Raw genomic sequence first — 13,514 nt, 5'->3', positions numbered from 1 at the left:
GCATCTTTTCATGTGTTTGCTAGCCATCTGTATGTCTTCTTTGGAGAAATGTCTTTTTAGGTCTTTTCCCCACTTTTTGATTGGGCTGTTTTTCTGGTATTGAGTTGTATGAGCTGCTTGTATGTTTTGGAAATTAATTTTGTCAGTTGTTTCATTTGCTGCTATTTTCTCCCATTCTGAGGGTTGTCCTTTCACCTTGTTTGTAGTTTTCCTTTGCTGTTTCTGCCAGTTTTTTGATAAAGCTCTTTGTTTTTCAGATATTGAGCTGTACGAGCTGCTTATATATTTTGGAGATTAATCCTTTGTCAGTTGTTTTGTTTAAAATTATTTTCTCCCACTCTGAGGGTTGTCTTTTAATCTTGTTTATTGTTTTCTTTGCTGGGCAAAAGGTTCTAAGTTTCATGAGGTCCCATTTGTTTCTTTTTATTCTCGGAGCTGGGTCAAAGAGGATCTTGCTGTGATTTATGTCAAATCTTGCTGTGTTTTCCTCTAAGAGCTTTACAGTTTCTGGCCATATATTTAAGTCTTGAATCCATTTCGAGTGTATTTTTTGTATGATGTTAGGAAGTGTTCTAGTTTCATTTTTTTCCATGTAGGGGTCCAGTTTTCCCAGTGGCAGTTACTGAAGAGACTTGTCTTTTCTCCATCGTGTATTCTTGTCTCCTTTGTCAAAGATAAGGTGCCCATAGGTATGCGGGTTTATCTCTAGACTTTGTGTCTTGTTCCATTGGTTTGTATTTCTGTTTCTGTGCCAGTACTGTACTGTTTTGAGGACTAGCTTTGTGGTATAGTCTGGAAAGTTGATTCCTCCAGCGCCATTTTTCTTTCTTTAAGATTGCTTTGGCTATTCAGGGTCTTTTGTGTTTCCATATGAATTGTGAAATATTTTTGTTCTAGTTCTTTGAAAAATACCATTGGAGTTTCATAGGAATTGCATTGAATCTGTAGATTGCTTTGGGTAGTATAGTCATTTTCACAGTATTGTTTCTTCCAATCCAAGAACATGGTATATCTCTCCATCTGTTTGTGTCGTCTTTGATTTCTTTCATCTGTGTCTTACGGTTTTCTGCATACAGGTCTTTTTTCTCTTTAGGTTTACTCCTAAGTATTTTATTCTTTTTGCTGTAGTGGTGAATGGAATTGTTTCCTTAATTTCTCTTTCCAATTTTTCATTGTTAGCTGATAGGAATAGAAATGATCTCTGTGTATTAATTTTATATCCTGTGAGTTTACTATATTAATTGATCAGCTCTGGTAATTTTCTGGTGGCATCTTTAGGGTTTTCTATGTATGGTATCATGTCATCCGCAAACAGTGAGAGTTTTATTTCTCCTTTTTCGATCTGGATTCCTTTTCTTTTTCTTCTCTGCTTGCCATGGTTAGGACTTCCAAAACTATGTTGAATAATAGTGGCAAGAGTGGGCACCCTTGTCTTGTTCCTGATCTTAAAGGAGATGCTCTCAGTTTTTTTTTACCATTGAGAGAAATGTTTGCTGTGGGTTTGTCATATATGGCCTTCATTGTGTTGAGATGTACTGTGCTGTGCTTAGTCGTTCAGTCGTGTCCAGCTCTTTCTGACCTCATGGACTGTAGCCTGCCAGGCTCCTCTGTCCATGGGGATTCTCCAGGCAAGAACATTGGAGTGGGTTGCCATGGCCTCCTCCAGGGGATTTTCTCAACCCAGGGATCGAACCCAGGTCTCCTGCGTTACAGGCAGATTCTTTACCATCTGAGCTACCATGGAAGCCAATTATGTTGAGATAGATTCTTTCTATGCCTCCTTTCTGGAGAGTTTTTATCATAAATGAGTATTGAATTTTATCAAAGAGTTTCTCTGCATTTACTGAGATGATCATATGGTTTTCATATTTCAGTTTATTAATATTGTATATCACATTGATTCACAAACGTTGAAGAATCCTTGCATCCCTGGGATAAAGCCCATGTGATCATGATATATGATCCCTTTAATGTGTTATTGGGTTCTGTTTGTTAGAATTTTGTTGAGAATTTTTGCATCTATGTTCATCATTGATATTGGCCTGTGGTTTTGGTATCAGGATGATGGTGGCCTTGTAGAATGAGTTTGGGAGTTTTTATTTGTAAGTACTACATTAGATCCTTGGCTTAAATTACCTTGTTTAAACTTCATTAGAACCCCATTTTTAGGGAGCTGATCAAGATCTCAAACCCAAGTCTATTGGATGCTAACCCCAGTTGCCCACCTCCTTTGTTTTATACTATTCACAAAGGGGCCATATTTCTTTGGGGGTTGAAGCCCTTGCACAGTTTAGAGTAATCTGGCATGTACTTTATGTAATGAACTCCTTGCCACCTGCTAAGTATATTGATGATGACTTTTTCTTCTTTTAATGTTTTTGTACATTACAGATAAGTGACCTAGGTGGTGGGGTTCCACTCCGAAAAATAGATCGCCTTTTTAACTACATGTATTCAACTGCTCCGAGACCTAGCCTGGAGCCTACCCGAGCCGCCCCGTTGGTAAGCCTCTCAAGCTGTTGCTGGAGGAAGGACCATTAACACGAGAAGGGACAGGGCGGGCTGTTTCCCCAAGGGTGTTGCATTAGCCTTGTTGAATTTGAATGTTTTCCACCTGGTTTGAAGGAGGGGGAGTTTTATGCTACTGCTACTTTCTTTATGACTCTTGGCCTCAGATTTCTTCTCTAATTTGTGTGTAAAAAACACTCAGAGCTGAGTGCCTACCTTCCCAATGGAGAGAAAAGCATCATGGTTAAGACTGCTGCCAGAGCACCGTTTACCACCTGGCGCTGCCCTTGGCGGGGGTGGAAGTTTAATAGCAGGTGAACGGGGAACAGCACCGGATGTCGGGCGCTGCATACCTCTGAGGCTTGGATCAGCCAGGGCCTTTGAACTTCCCCCGCCAAATTTGTTTATATAATTAAATGTTAAATTATGAACACATTACATTTTTTACATGAAATAACATAAGCAGGAAACATATAGGTTGTGTATGCATTTTCAGAGCCTTTTCTGTCTCACTGTGGAAATAACCTTCAGCTCTATTAAGGCAGTGAGGAAAGCCTCTTGTTACCATGGCAGCATTTAGATCCTGGTAGGGCCACACTTTCTTCCCCCGCTGAGTGTTTCTAATTGACAAACAACAATTGAACCCTTTGTCATTAAACACAGCAACATAGCTATCATTCTGTGAAATAGTTCAGGGTGTACATTTTCATTTTCAAGACTTACCTGCCTGATAAGCACATAAGATTATGTTTTATTTGTATGAATAAAATCCAACACTCAGCATCATTTATTCAAGACAGAGTTTGTTAACACAGCATATTGAAAACAGAGAGGAAGTCGTTTATATAGGATTCAAGAAAATATTTGAGAGATCAGTTTCGAAACCCATCACCTTGACTAGTTTCTGGTACCTACTTAAACAGATGTCAAAAGGAAAACAAAATGCCACAAGCAAATCTAGAGCCTTCACCAGTTGTTTAAAAGGAATATGGATCATCTCTTCCAGGTCTCAAAATAGCATCTTTGAGGACAGCTGTGATATCATTTTTTTTTCCATGAAACTGAGCAATTGAAATAAGAGTTTTAAAAAGTGTGCATCCAACCTCACATATTATAGATGAGGAAATGAGGTGACCTGTTTGCCCAAGGTCATTGAGCTCATGATGGTCAAGCCAGCACTGGCCATATCTGTCTGCATTCTTTCCAGTGTGCTATGTGGCTCTACTTTTGAAGAAATGCTTCCACTAGCATGTCTCCCAGTTAGCTGTCCTCAGCCTGTAAGCAGGCATGTGGGTGTGTACTACTAGGAAATGTAATTTCATCATCAAATACCTTACTGTGTTACAGCCCTGTGCTGTGACACACGCATTTCCTTTTTGGAAATGTCATCCCAGCCAACTCCTATTGATCCTTTGACACCCTGGGAAAACTTTCCAGAACCTGACCAAATCTGAGGTAGAGGCCCCTCCTTTGCATTCCATGGGACCCTGGGCTGCCCCATCTCCTCACACTTATGACTGCATCGGGCTCAGGTGTTCTCAGCTATTCCCTGGTAGCCCTGGGAGCCGGCTCCGGGCCTTGCTGGACTGGAGGAGGCAGGTTTCCTCAGCCTCTTCCAGAGTCCGCTGATTTCTTTGCTGTTGGTGACCTCAGTCACCATTTCGGCTGTCTCGTCTTTGCTCCTGGCCGTGTTCTGCCTGTCCTGCAGCCCTTCCATGGTGGTGCACTCTATCACACCCAACCCTTGAGTTAGGCCCTAACCCCAAGGAGGGAATCTAGGAAAGCTGTAAGAAAGCAGTTGAAAGCTGCAGAACTTAGTAAAGTTACTGCTGTGTGGTAGCCGTCATAGCAGCTTGCATTTCTTTCATTCTGCTGTGTCTTAGACACTGTCCCAAGACTTTACACTCCTTATATATCATTTAATTCTTACAGCAGCTCTTAGGTAAGCTTTTTATTACATTTTTCGGATGAGAAAACAGTCCTAGGTTGAGAAAACTGCTAGTTGCACAAAAAGTGGATTTCACCTGTCTGAACCTAAAGCCCACCCAACCACTGGTGTGTGTTTGCCCACTGCCTCCTTCACTAACCTGTCGGTGGACTTAATCAGAGGGGCCAAAGCTTGAGGAACAACCCCTTCCTCTCCAACCCAGAGTTTTTGAAGTTAGTCTCAATTGTTCTTATTCTTGTCAATATCGGAGACTTCCCCCCGCCCCCAACAACCTGTTACAGTCAGGGTTCTGTGACACAGATACAGGAGAGTGCTGGCATTGCTTTCTTGTCTCTAAAAGTATATGGACGACCACGTGTCAAAATACTGGAGTGTTCCCACAGCTGTAGGAAGTAGCCCTTAGGAGATCACTTTCTTTTCATTGTGTTAGCCTTGGTACTGGTAGGTTTCAACTCCTGTGCTACTCAATTGAATGTTCACTATAAAGAGCAAAGAAATCAGTTAGTAGAACTCTGGAATGATGTGGTTTAGTTGAGTTTCCAGTTCAAATTCCACTTGATTTGGGATTTGTTTTTAAACAATGCTAAATAATTGCTTTAAAACATTCAAAAAGCATTAGTCTCCTGGGAGAAGGAATTGCAACCCACTCACTACAGTATTCTTACCTGGGAAATCCCATGGACAGAGGAGCCTGATGGGCTATAGTCCCATGGGACTGCAAGAGAGTTAGACTTGACTTAGTGACTAAATGACAACAACATGGATTTGTCAGTTTCTATTATAAGAAGCTAAATAATTAAAAGCATTGTTTGTGATGTTTAAAAAAAAAGCATTAGCAAAACAGGAGTGTTTCTATTCTTTTCCAAACATGTGAAAAATATTTTTGGATGATGAAAATAGATTGTTTGCCATAGATGAGTCTATGTACGTCATAGTATGGGTTAGGTCAATGTATTTGCTTTAAATATGAATCAAGAATTGATTCTGATCTTTCAGATGGTCCTCAGTCTCAACATGTTAGCATTTTGTGCCTTTCTCAGTGTATTTTCTTTTCTCAATAGGCTGGATTTGGTTATGGCTTGCCAATTTCTCGTCTGTATGCTAGATATTTTCAAGGAGATCTAAAACTCTATTCTATGGAAGGCGTGGGTACTGATGCTGTCATTTATTTAAAGGTACTGCATTTTATTTCTGTTACAGGAAAGCATCTTTACTTTTTAAAGCTGTAAGTTCTAATAACTAAAGCACCCCAATGTTCATTGCAGCACTGTTTATAATAGCCAGGACATGGAAGCAACCTACATGTCTAAGAACTAAAGCAGATTAGCACTGTATCATCATCTCATATTATATATATGAATATATGAATAATCATATATATATGATTTTATATATATATACATGAATCCTTATATTCAACTAGGATTTACTTCACTTTTACATGAAAACCAAGTTATGACCTACCCTTAATTTTATGCTCAGAGCAAAATAGGAAATATGGAGGTATGAAAATTTAAATACTGATTTTTAAAAACCTTAATTCTAAGTTGTGATTTTTTTTAAATTTGCATATCCATTAAAAGGACTCATTTAAAAGACAGATTTTCATAAACTGAAGTCTTTTATTTTAGAAACTTGCTGGCTTAACGTTGCAAGATTTCAGAGCTTATGTTTACCTAAAAGTCTGTTCAGATAACAAAGTTCTCTGTAATACAAGTTTTTTCATTCAGTGGTGGTATCAAGCTTTTATTTACTTCTAAACTCTAGAATATCACAACAAATTGTGGAAAATTCTGAAAGAGATGGGCATACCAGACCACCTGATCTGCCTCTTGAGAAATCTGTATGCAGGTCAGGAAGCAACAGTTAGAATTGGACATGGAACAACAGACTGGTTCCAAATCAGGAGAGGAGTATGTCAAGGGTGTATATTGTCACCCTGCTTATTTAACTTATATGCAGGGTACATCATGAGAAATGCCGGGCTGGATGAAGCACAAGCTGGAATCAAGATTGCTGGGAGAAATATCAATAACCTCAGATATGCAGATGACACCACCCTTATGGCAGAAAGTGAAGAAGAACTAAAGAGCCTCTTGATGAAAGTGAAAGAGGAGAGTGAAAAAGTTGGCTTAAAGCTCAACATTCAGAAAACTAAGATCATGGCATCCGGTCCCATCACTTCATGACAAATAGATGGGGAAACAATGGAAACAGTGGCAGACTTTATTTTGGGGGGCTCCAAAATCACTACAGATGTTGATTGCAGCCATGAAATTAAAAGACATACTCCTTGGAAGGAAAGTTATGACCAACCTAGACAACATATTAAAAAGCAGAGACGTTACTTTGCCAACAAAGGTCCATCTAGTCAAGGCTATGGTTTTTCCAGTGGTCATGTATGGATGTGAGAGTTGGACTGTAAAGAAAGCTGAGCGCCAAAGAATTTATGCTTTTGAACTGTGGTGTTGGAGAAGACTCTTGAGAGTCCCTTGGACTGCAAGGAGATCCAACCAGTCCAGCCTAAAGGAAATCAGTCCTTGAATATTCAGTGGAAGGACTGATGCTGAAGCTGAAACTCCCATACTTTGACCACCTGATGCGAAGAACTGACTCATTTGAAAAGACCCTGTTGCTGGGAAAGATTGAGGGCAGGAGGAGAAGGGGACAACAGAGGATGAGATGGTTAGATGGCATCACTGACTCAATGGACATGAGTTTGAGCAAGCTCTGGGAGTTGGTGATGGACATGAAAGCTTGGCGTGCTGCAGTCCATGGGGTCACAAAGAGTCAGACACGACTGAGCGACTGAACTGAACTGAAACTCTAGAATATTTGGAGTACTTTTTGATTATGTAATAGGGGCACATTGTATGAAATTTTAAAGCTGTGAAAGGGAAAACTGTCTCCCATTACTGGCCCAGAGCCACTGGGTTCTCTTTTCTGGGGTGACCATGGGTACCAGCTTCATGTGAATCCTCTTAGAAGTTGATTCTGTATTGATAAACATATGGAGAGATAATCGAATTTTTTTCACACCAGTGATTATTTTAGCACTTTGCTTTTTTTTACTTTCCAATATATCTTGGAGATACTGCCATATCAGTTCACATAGAACTGGCTCATCCTTTTTTTTTTTTGCATGCATTTTTTTTCTATTAAGTAATGTAGACAGAATTTGTCCCTTTTTATAAAAGGAAAGTAGAAATTTATCTTTGGGTAATATAAATGATGACCACAGAGATTATATTTTTAATGTAATATAATACAGTACAGAAGTGAAAGTCTTATTTGCTTAGTCATGTCAGACTCTTTGCAACCCCATGGTCTGTATCCCACCAGCCTCCTCTGTCCATGGGATTCTCCAGGCAAGAATACTGGAGTGGGTTGCCATTTCCTTCTCCATGGCTCATCCTTTTAACAGCTGTGTAGTGTTTTATATGTTATATCATAAAATAACCCTTTATTTGGGGTGTTTATCTTATATGCCAATATATAGAAATGATATGCTATTTGATATCACTTTATGAGCTTATATTTATAAATCTACTGTGAAACTTTGTTTCTTCAGGGCCCTCTGGGAGAGCATTTACCCAGTGGACAATAGTGTTTGGTCTAAGACGATTGGATATCTTTATCAATATTAACTGAACGAAGCTGATTTTTGTTCTCATCATGTTTACTGGTTTTTCATGAGTGAATGTTTTTATTCCTTTAAAAAAAGCTTTAATTTCAACCTGTCCAGTCTAAGTAAAATGCTAAAATGTAACTTTAGTATACCTCCACATTAAGGTGTCTGATGCTTTATATAGTAAAATTTGAGTTAGTATTTCACATGAGCAAGATGACACTGTAGACCTCTGGTATACATTTTTGTTTCTCTTCTTAGGCCCTTTCAAGTGAATCATTTGAGAGACTTCCTGTTTTTAACAAGTCCGCATGGCGCCATTACAAGAGCACAGCTGAAGCTGACGATTGGAGCAATCCCAGCAGTGAGCCCCGGGATGCTTCCAAATACAAGGCAAAACAGTAATTGATTACTTTCCTTTCTATTACAAAATATCTGATTTTTCCTCAGAGTCTACCAGCCAGCCGACTGATATTTTCAGCCACATCTTTGTGGTTTTGCCACTGGAAAAGCAAAGTGATCCTTAAAGAAAGATGGGAGTATTTTTTCACCCCAGACAGGAAGGATAGCAAGAACTGGGTCACCAGAGTAGCCATTTCAGTAGAGGACCTGATGTTCTGGGAGTCCTTGCCCTATGTAGGTGTTAAAAGCAGTAAGCAGGGTCTGTATCCTGCCACGAATCTTATTTAAAAAGTAATTCAGTTTGTCATCATCCATAGAATTGACAGAAGAATGTTTAGAGAAAGTCTGTAGATGTATTGAAACCAGAAAAATAAAAAAAATTATCAATCAAGGTAAACAGTGGGTTTATCCATATAACCATTTATTATTATTCAGCCCTTAAAAGGAATAAAGTTGTGACATGCTACAGTATAGATAAACCTTGAAGTCATTATGGTAAGTGAAATAATCCAGACCCCGAAGGACAGATACTGTATGCTTCAACTTATGTAAGGCACCTGAAGAAAGTAGAATGGTGGTTGCCATGGTTGGGGAGTAAGGGAAAAGCAAATTTAGTGTTTAATGAGGACAGTTTCATTGGAGAAAGATGCAAAAGTTCTGGAGATGGATGGTGGTACAACACTGTAAGTGTACTGAATGCTGCTGAGCTGTACACTTAATAAAACATTTTTTTCCATCTTAACCAGAGGGTAAACTTTACATATAGTTTACCACAATAAAAAAAAAATGAAGAAAATGATCAATCACAGAATAACAAGTTTTAATACTTTGTGGTAATAACGACAATAAATAATCCAGTCTTTGGTTTCCAGTTTTCTTTCTTCTGACGACCTTTAAACTCCAACTCTACTAGCAACAGTAAGGGTTCTGCTTATTTGTTTAATTTAAAGTAATGTTTTAGTAATCAAAAAGCAGTATATGTACACTGTTAAAAAATACAAATAAGCAAAAAAAGAGAAACTCTTGTATTCTCATAACCCAGAGATTACCATTCTTAGAGCTTTATCTCTGTCCTTCCAGGTGTTTTACTATTTGTATGTATATATGTATATGTATTTTTTCCCCAATGAGATCATACTTTTCATACTGTTGTGCAGCCTAGTTTTATTTCATTTAACCATCTCCATCTTTCCATGTCATTATATTTTCATCATGAAAGTTCCCCTGATTTGTCCCAAAGACAGATTGATTCCAGTACCACATAACACATCTGAGTAGGTCTCTAGATTTGAACGTAGAACAATTTTTTGTTATTGAAAGACCATACCAGTTGTCCTGCAAAAATGTCCCACCTTGATTTGTTTGATTTTTTTTCTTTGAAACCCTGGCTCTCCTGTAAACTGGAAGTTCATCTGAAGGCTCATTGGAGCATTTTTTTTGCTAGAATATTTCATAAATATGGATGCAGAATTGCACTCTGAGACCCATGCAGTTCGGTTGATCCAGTGTTAGTAATGTTAAGACTGCCCATAATTCAGATGGTGACTGTCTGGTCCCTCCACGATGTGGTTAATTTTCCCTTCTCAATCAGAAAGTGATCTGCATAGTGTTACTTTGGCACCATACAACCATCACTTAGGGGTTATTAAGACCAGTTGAAAAACTTGGCCTGAATTAGTAATTTTGTTAATGTTTATAAAATGAAGAGTTTTTTTGTTAGTGTCATTCCTTTGACAATTAGCTGACATTCTCCTATCAAGTTTTTTCTCATCAACTAAGGTCATTTAGGTACCTTCTGAAGTATAGTTCCTCCTGGCATGGCAGGATAGGCATTTAAATCTTGCTTTTAAGTTGCAAATTTTCCAGGACGGTGTTGAGTTAGAAACCACCTTAAATGGTGAGTTTCAGGCTTCCTTTTTTTTAAGTAGTATTATGGATGTTGTAGATTTTTATTGCTTTGTTGGTGTATTTTGGTCAATATTTAACATATATATAAAAAGTGTACAGATATAAAGTTTGTAACATGATGAATTTTACATCTGTATCTCCAGGACCTGAAAAGGCCACTTTCTAGTCACACTCTTCTCCTTTTTCCCTCCCCACCATGTAACCATTACTCCAACTCTGTCACCTATCACTATATCTGACTCTCTTCTCTTCTTGAATTTAAAATAAATGGAACATACAGTGCATGCTCTTTTTGTGTCTGGCCCTCTTCTCTGTGAGGTTCACCCTGTCACTGCATGTAGTGGCCATCTTTTTGATGCTAAAATTGGCACACCTTTGGCCATTGGAAGCTATTTCAAGCCAGATCCTTTATGTTCCATTGGTGAAATCCTGTTGGTCTTTGAAAGTTTCCTTGCTTTCTGGCCCAAGAGGATGTCCTAAGTTCATCTCATATTAAGACTCCTGTTTACTTTTAGTGGGTATTAGAGACCCTAATCTGGGAGCTGGAGGTATACATGACATCTTTTCTAGTCTTCTTTTCTGGACAGACCTATAAAACATGATTTAAGATATATAAGTTCATGTTGATTTTTGATTCTCTTTTGACATTGTAATATTCCTCCCTAATCTATTTTAATTGTATATATTTCCTCTTACCCTGAAAACCTTGATTCCTAACACAGTGCAACAGACAGGTATTTGTAGGCAAATAGAGTTTATATAGCTTTGTGACTTTGTACCATTACAGTAGCATTGGTCTTTTCCGATGAAGGATGTAAACGGTTATTTATATTGCTACTTTTTTTCCTCTGGAAGTATTGTGATGGGCCTCTGTGCAGTGTTGCTGCACTGGTCACTCACCTCAAATGATGAAATTTAGAGGAGTTTGTTTTGTGCACGTGAGTGTGAGCATGCACACAGGTGTGTGTACACACATATACACACCATACCTGGCCAAGGTTAAGCTAAATCAGCTTGAAACACCTGGCTCAAATTCCCTTGATTCCATTTTCAGTTCGTGTAAGTCAAGTAGTATATTGGGCATCAGTATGAACAGTTAATTCCAGCGATGGCTCTGGTAGGGGGAATTATTTGGGTAGCACAGGAAACGGTCTTTATGAACATTAAGGTCCATTTGGATTGTAAAAAGATGGCTTTAGTTGAATATTGTTTTAAAGCCCATTTAAATAGTTTAGCAGGTTGTATACTGTAATCAAGTATGAGTCTTAATTTCTTTTTTATAAAGGATGATACATTATTATTTAGGGGAAATTTTATTTATTTATTTATTGATCATGCTGGGCAGCATGCAACATCTTAGTTCCCTGACTAGGGATCAAACCCACACCCCCTGCATTGAGAGCACATAGTCTTAACCATTGGACCACCAAGGAAGTCCCAGAGTCTTCATTTCTGATATCTTATTAGGCAAACAAATGTTAGCAGAAAGCAGTTTTTAAGATTCTAAAATGGCTACCCTGACGCTGAAAATTGTTCACTTAACAGAAATAGGATAATTTGTGGCAACCTTGGGGAAGTATTTAGTAGTTATAGTAAATTCATTAGGTGAACAAGAAATGCTAAGAAAATTTATTTTCTAAGCAGATAACTTTATTGAGATTTAATTCACATACCATAAAAGTCTTCTTTGAAAGCATACAACTCAGTGTTTTTTAGTAAATTCCCAGGGTGGTATGTTCCTCACCACTGTCTGATTTTAGACCATATTCACCATCCTCCAAAGGAACCCCAGGCCCATCTGCAGTGGTTCCTCATTTCTAAGCAGGTTTTTCACTGAGAGGAAAGAACTGCTTTAGTGTATATATGTCATTAAGTGCCAATTCTTTTTCTGTAGTAACTATAGAGAATAATTCTGAGATAAGACACGGGTTTTTGAATTGTCACTGTAACTAAATGCTTTGAGTACATCTCAGTTACAATAGAGAAGGTTGTCCTCATAAACTCACTGGGGCTGTCCCCATTATTTTCTTTGTAGGGACAAGATGAAGACTAACAGAACTTTGTAAAGAACTGAATGCTTCAGTCCTCTCCATGAAGAAAAGATGGCCTTCTGCAAGTCACCCGGAAAGAGCTCCGTTCCTCCACCAACTCTGAATGTGGCGCTATAGATAATCCAGTGCTTGAATGTGTATTTTTCTCCATATAAGCTGGACTTTTTCCACGGAAGTTTCCTGTAGCTACTTCATATCTTCCACTAAAGTAGTAACTTGAGTCATTTTTCAGAGTACATTGCTGTGGTTTGGTTGGCGCCTGTCGTAAGGGGACGCAGAGCCTTATTAGTGCCTGTGCCCTCATACCTCCGTCTTCTGTATCATAGACTGTCTACAGTCTCCCCAGATGTCCCACCTCCCTCCCCATTCCAGATACAGCCGATCTCTACTGCTGCTCTTTGTGACCAAATACCATATTTGTCCCAAACCACCAACTAAGGCCTTGGGGAGTCTGGAATTTGAAGACATCAGATGAGCATGTCTTGATATTTCGGTCCCAGAGCCCTTCCTCTCTATTATGCATCCCTCTTCACTCTCTGCTTTGGATTCTGGCCTTCTTCCATCTGACCAGATCATTGTGAGCTGTAGGTACTCTCATGTTAGATCTCCCTCTTGGGTGCATTGATTTCATTTTGAAATTCATTTGTATACTTCCATTCTGTTAATTAAAGTGTTCCAAAAGTTGTCTTGGAATTTTTCACTTAGCTGCCTGGTTTCAAAGATCTTAAGTGAAAAACTAACTTCAAGTCATTATCAAGTTTGTAAAGAGTGGGAAGTGGAGTTTTTATGCTCATGTCACAATTTTACCACTGAATACGGTCCTTTTGTCACATCATATTCCTTTGCAGTTTTCTAAGTCCCTGTGTGATGCACTCTACTAGGTGTAAAATAGTCCATCGAAGGGAAAAGTTCTTTCTAGTTTATTTGGAACATGCCCCAGGTCGTCATCGTTTATATTCTCATGACATTTAGCCCGCTTTAGAATTGTGTCATGTTTACCCTTAGAAACACAAGCTATCTGAGAGTCTGGATTTAAAATCCACAACTTAAACAGCTTTGCAGGGTGTGT

General features: G+C 38.7%; 1 protein-coding gene across 3 annotated transcripts in view; it reads left to right on the top strand.

Annotated features, from left to right (window-relative positions):
• The window catches only part of PDK3 (pyruvate dehydrogenase kinase 3), a 79,608-nt gene extending 66,470 nt beyond the window's left edge, over positions 1-13,138 (top strand). For 2 of the 3 annotated variants that reach the window (XM_043896199.1, XM_043896202.1), the window contains 4 exons: positions 2,392-2,502; positions 5,518-5,631; positions 8,346-8,485; positions 12,430-13,138. In XM_043896199.1, the coding sequence (XP_043752134.1) occupies positions 2,392-2,502; positions 5,518-5,631; positions 8,346-8,485; positions 12,430-12,460 (396 nt within the window). In that variant the 3' untranslated portion in view covers positions 12,461-13,138. The remainder of the gene's footprint in view (positions 1-2,391; positions 2,503-5,517; positions 5,632-8,345; positions 8,486-12,429) is intronic. The other variant, XM_043896201.1, reaches the window with a different exon arrangement.
• The last annotated feature ends 376 nt before the right edge of the window (positions 13,139-13,514 follow it).

Source organism: Cervus elaphus, chromosome X, assembly GCF_910594005.1.
Source record: "Cervus elaphus chromosome X, mCerEla1.1, whole genome shotgun sequence".
Classification (NCBI taxonomy): domain Eukaryota; kingdom Metazoa; phylum Chordata; class Mammalia; order Artiodactyla; family Cervidae; genus Cervus; species Cervus elaphus.
Note: the sequence above shows the minus strand (reverse complement) of the source record. Positions and strands in the feature narration are given on the sequence as shown.